This window comes from Eufriesea mexicana, unplaced genomic scaffold, assembly GCF_001483705.2.
Source record: "Eufriesea mexicana isolate 0111107269 unplaced genomic scaffold, ASM148370v2 scaffold2467, whole genome shotgun sequence".
Taxonomy (NCBI): domain Eukaryota; kingdom Metazoa; phylum Arthropoda; class Insecta; order Hymenoptera; family Apidae; genus Eufriesea; species Eufriesea mexicana.
In genome coordinates, this window is record NW_016910588.1 from 1,699,089 (window position 1) to 1,705,286 (window position 6,198).

At 22.9% G+C, this 6,198-nt stretch overlaps 1 protein-coding gene across 1 annotated transcript; it reads left to right on the top strand.

The window, feature by feature from the left end:
- Positions 1–1,674: 1,674 nt before the first annotated feature.
- Positions 1,675–2,632, top strand: LOC108550067 (lipid storage droplets surface-binding protein 2). Its single transcript, XM_017903667.1, has 3 exons — positions 1,675–1,977; positions 2,056–2,344; positions 2,439–2,632. Exons 1-3 carry the CDS (start codon positions 1,675–1,677, stop codon positions 2,630–2,632), a joined length of 786 nt encoding a protein of 261 aa, XP_017759156.1.
- Positions 2,633–6,198: the final 3,566 nt, after the last annotated feature.

Below are 6,198 nucleotides of genomic sequence, written 5' to 3' on the forward strand. Positions count from 1 at the left end.
AATTGAACTTTTAAAATAGCTATACTTATAATATGCTTGTTCAAATAATATACCATTATTAACTAATTTTATTACTTCTATGTGACAAACGCTTTTAATTATAATCAAAATTGACGTGTTTAATATTTTCGAAAATTGATTTGTAAAGATAAAATTCGATACAAAGGTAATATAAAATATAATAGATTATTTAATATAAAATATAAGGTTAATATTTAATTTGTGATATACGATACGAGATATTAGACATAAGATAAAACTCATTGTAAAAATAAAGTTCAACAAAAATTTTCATAAGCTTTAGATAATATGTGATAATATGATTAAACGTATTGTCGTATAGCATTAAAGTATTATAAAAGACTTTATAATTTCAATTCCCATTGTATTTAACCAAGAATTTATTGAATGTTATTCTGATTATGGTCGTTTATCAATTTCATTTACAGTTTAGATTGTACAATTTCAATTGTATTAGTGTGAAAACTACAAAGGTAATAAAACAAAAAATTATTGCGAACAAAAATAAAAACTTGTTTTGTTTGATAAATACTTACATGATCATTATCGTTTTATGTTTTAATAATACATATTTGGAATTTTTGTAGTTTTAAATAAGACATTTCACATATTGAATATGAAGACTAAATTCTTTCAATTAATTTAATTTGGTGTTATTTTTAATTACAGTTTTTAATTACAGTCAATTGTATAAAATGTACAGATAAAATTTCATTTTGGAAGTTCAGCATAAAGTTGTTGAAACAGCTCCATCTATACTGTATCTCTTGAAACTATTCTACTTTTATCACTAATTTAAAAAAAAAAATGCATTTTTCATTATTTGGACGAGAAAAATATTATACGTGTTTAGTACTTCCGAAAATAATAATTAATTTATAAAAATGATTTCAAAAATGAATAAATAATTTCAACTTTATGTGTCTATATTTCTTAATCAATTTTGAAATTAGAAAACTAATGAATTAACTTAACTTCGTTCTTAATTTCATTTAAATGAATAAACTTAATGTTGTTAAAATCACTGACATCACGGTACAAAAGTCATTGAGTTGAAATGACCCGTATTTACATGAATGTGTGAACACGTGATAGTGGCGCGCTCCTGCGTTTATTTAGCAAATGATAACATCATATTGGAAAAAGCACAACAGAGTTATGATATTTTACAAAAGAAAAGCAAGTAAATTAGAGTGTTATAGTTGATTATTGAACAAACAAATTTTCCAGTGAAATGGTTTCAAGATCAAAGTGTATGTTTAGTTATTGGAAGAAATGTAATAAATGTGAACAAACTTTTATATGAAATTAGTTGCATTTGGTAAGTGTCAAACAATTATTTTGTTGAAAGAACTCTTTAGGATAATTTTTATATTATGATTATTTCCAATTTTTATGTAAATGATTTTGAAACATAATAATTAATATTATTTGTAAGTAACATAAAGTTGAACGAATAGTATTCGTAAAAATACAGAATTTTTATACATTTGCACATAATTTATCATATGAAAATTTTATCAAAATAATATTCAGAGATTTAGCATTTGTCTGCTTCTATCAAAACCATATATTTATTATATTATAGATTTTTGATTTATAAACAGATATTTATTTTATCAATGATCAAAAATTTCACTGTTATTTGTTAATATGGAAGTTGAATCATCAAACTGTATATATAAAATACAAGTTGTTGATCGAGCTCGCAAAATACCAAGTATCAATTATTTATGGGATAAATCTACTAAAGTATATGGTCGTGTAAAAGATACAAATATATTTGTACACTGGGCATTTAATACTATGGAAAATGTTTTTAATACAATGATTGAAAAGTCATTACCAGTTGCCAAATTAATAGAGAAACCGATTTGTACACTTGATAAAACATTGTGCCAAGGACTTGATTATGTAGAAGTAAAATTACCTATAATAAAAGAAGAACCAAAACAGGTTATATAAATTTCAATGATTATTTTATTTATGATTTTATTCATAAAATTTCATACTTTATATTGTTTATTGTTTTAGATAATAAATCGGACTAAGTCTCTTGTATCAGAACGTCTAAAACCAGCTGTTAAAACATTTACAAATATAAAACAAGGAACGAGACATAAAGTTAAAGTTATAAAGTTACATACTTATTATAGAGTTCATTATTTGAGAATGTATAGTTGGCAACAAGCAGATAGAGTTATGTCAACTGAAATAGGAATTAGTATTTTAAAAACTGTTGACAACACAACTGATTTTGTTGAATTAATATTGGATAAATACTTGCCTGTTCCATATGATGAATTTCACAGTAATGAAACTGGTAAAATGATATTTTTAATATGTGATATTACAGATATCATGAAAAAGATGTTAACATTATTTAGCAATTAAAGGCTATTATTTATTCCTTATAGAAAAGTTATGTATTGAAGATGCCAAACTTCATCATACCATGGGGAGATTAAGCAAATTTAGTTCTCGTACTTCAAAACGTATTTACTTTGCTTTGATGGAACTGCAACATTTTTATAGACTGGAAATTCGTTTATTGATATCTGATATTATCTGTATATTATTATTTCTTAAATACATGGTATATGGTACATAATGTATAATATATTGTTTATGGCAATTTATTCAAAATGTGATATATTAAAATTACATTTGACATACTGTTATGTATTTACAATAGTTTACTAAATAAAATTATTAAATTACTATGTTAGACATGAAAGACAATCTTTAAATAATGAATATACATTTTATAATGAGAAGTGAAGGACAAAATTAAGGTGAATTTAATAACTTGTGATATTACAAACTTAGAATAACTTTAAAACAGTAAAATATCAGTGTTGAAATATGTTTTGGGTTCTGTTATATTTTATATATAATAATTCAATGAATTTTGAACTTATTTTGCAAAGTAGGTAGTGTGTGTATGAAAGGAATATATCTATTAATAACAAAACAGAAGTTACTGTTTTAAGAATTATTACAAGTATTCAATAAATTAATCATGAATAAATTATAAGATGTTGTAGAATGATACATATGTTTGAGTGACAGATATTAAAGAAATATATTTACTTACTTTTATTTCGCATTTCAATTTATTAAAAACATTATGATGATAATTTTAAAAATTGTATTTTTTTATGAATAGAAGCAGTTATCATACTAGGAAAAAAATATTACCATCAATTAACCTTTTAGTATAAAACTAAAAAATAATAATATTAATATGTTTCCGTTTAGGGTTAGTTTGATTTCATAATGTTGTATATTGTTGAATTAGTCTTCATATCAGTTATAATATCACATTATAAAAAAGTAAAATTTGTTCTAGAACTTCTGAACATTAAGCAATCTTGCAAAAAGTTAAGAAAAAGAATCCAAAAACTCAGACATTTTCTTATATATTTTTTTAAATATAGTTGAAGAATTGAACTCTTTAAGTAGAAAAGAGTTATTTTTGAAGAATAATTTGTAGCATTTGTGTATATTATGCTTTGTAGTAAAGAATACCAAACATCCCTTGCATTGAGGTTATTCTATCTATTTATAGATAGAATAATTATCTATTTATCGAAAATTATTCATTACAAAAAAAAAATGTATCTATTTATAGAATAATATATTGTTGCAAAATGACAAATTAAAATGAAATTAGTCTGAATCTAATTCTTGTTTTTCGCAAATAACATCGGTAATGTTTCGGTCGAACCACGATATATGTATATATTCTTACTTTTCTTTTGTATAAAATTTTGACATATTGATAATGTATTTTCTACCAGATTTCATTATCAAAACTTCTAACTTCTAGTTTTCTCTACTTCTTTTATTTATAAACATTGAATCTAATTGTTATTTTTATGATTCTATTCATTGTTACTTTTCATAAAAATATTATTGCTATACAAATTTCATATAAATTTCAAATATTCATACAGAAATCTTTGATTAATAGATAATATAGTGTATATAGAAATGTCGATTCTCTTCAATCTGCTTGCGTCTTAAATCTATTCGAGATAAGAATAGGAAACTTTAAATCTGATTGAAAGAAATTTATTTAAATGCAATCGTATTTGGTATCATTTTCATTGAGAGAACAATTTAATTATAAAAATCTTATAATTACTAAGTAAAAGATATACAAATTACAATTTTTCAATTTTTATGTCTCATTGTTAACTGTAATATCGTTACTAATGCGCGCGCGCGCGAGGGAGAGAGAGAGAGAGAGAGAACACGTATTCTTTCCATTCAAAACCATCAAATATTGGAGATAATTGTACATATATTTATTACTGAGGAAAGAAATGCCCCATTAACAAAGGAAGACATTCGTTCTCTAACAAGGGAGTATTGTATGTCGTAATTCTTGGATTAATAATAATGAATTTCCGCTATATTATAGTGGAAACGTTCTATACGTATGTGTTATTAAACCCAAGAATAATACTTCATAATTTTTTTCTGATTAGTTTGATGTTTCCTTCTCTGATCGTCTTTCTTTAAAGATAAGCAGAGTATAGAGCATAAGGATTCGATTTGCGTGATCATCATTATCGCGACGCGTGATTAATTTTCATTTTTTGATGCACTGTCTTTCACATATATATAGCAATGGTAATTTGCAAGTATCAAAATTGCAAGTATAAATAATAATAAATAGATTTTTGATAACTTTTTATGTAATGAAAATAGTTTTAATTTTGAGTCATTCGTTTTATGGATTTAACAAATTTTCTCCCTATTAAGAATTCTAAAGATGATATACAATCAAATTTTTATAATTATAATATAATCATATTATAATAAATTTTTACTTAATGTTTTTCACTTTCAGATACTTTTAGCTACTACGATATATAAATTTTTAGAAAGTGATAAAAAGTAATATAGTATAGAATTTTGAGTTACTCTTTTCCTTTTCAAATTCTACAATTTATTATAAATAATACATCTTTTATAGAATGTAAATTGCGTATTGTACGATAAATTATTATTAAAATAAGCCGTGTGGTGCGAGAGGGGTGCCATATTTATTTTGTTTTATAGATTCGAAAACTATTAACTGTCATTTCGAATATTTAAAAATCAATATTTTTGTTTAAACAAGATTCTTTTATGTCAATATCTAAGAGCATATCAAATCGCGAGTAAAAAAATATCGCAACTTTTATTGATTCTATGTTTATTTAATTATCCTAAAATTTCTAATGCTCATATTTGAAAAATAAAATTCTATATAAGTTATCACATAATGAAACTTTTTTTTTTTACTTTTTTTCTATTATAAAGAATTAATATATCTTGATTTAATATATAATTTTGATTTATGTATTTGTATAATATAAAGAAATTGAGTCCTTTTGTTAGTAAAAAAAAAGGGGTTTTATTTTTAAGTTGTGTTTTTTTGATTACATTTAAAGAAATATAAGCTGATGATAGCGCCGAATGACGTATTAGATATGATCATTGAACTGTCTGAATTAGAACTTTAATTTATCATTATTAAGAATGGGTGACTTTATGTTGATAATACATAATAAATTTAAATGCTATGACCTATTGTAAAAAATCAAATTTAAAAAATTATCCAATATTTATCTAATAATTCTTTTTTATTCCAATGCAACTAAAACAATAAAAATAATGAAAATAAAATAAGCTTAAAATTTTATGTTATGTGTAATAAGTTTTAAATATTTTACATTATATATTATTTATGTAGATATTTTATATTATAAATTATATTTATATGTAATAAGTTTTAAATAAATTTTAATAATTACTGTTATTAGTGAGATTTAATAATTATATAATCATAATTTAATAATGTAATACATAGCTTTGTATTTACTTCATGGCTTGCTCGAATTTTTTGTCGTATGGTATGAGAGATATGAAACATATATTTGTGCAAGAGGTATTAATATTAATTGATTAAATATGTTTTAATACAAATTTTATATTTAATCAATATTTTTAATTAAATTTCATATTTGCAAATATTAATTTTTATCAATTTTCTATGTTATTTTTAGGGTGGTTACGAGTGAGAAGTGATACAAACGTCTATGAAGCCGACTTCCATATAAGAAATTTCTGTAATACTCACAAATGATTCAAGCTTTGATAACATTGGTAATCAGAAGATGT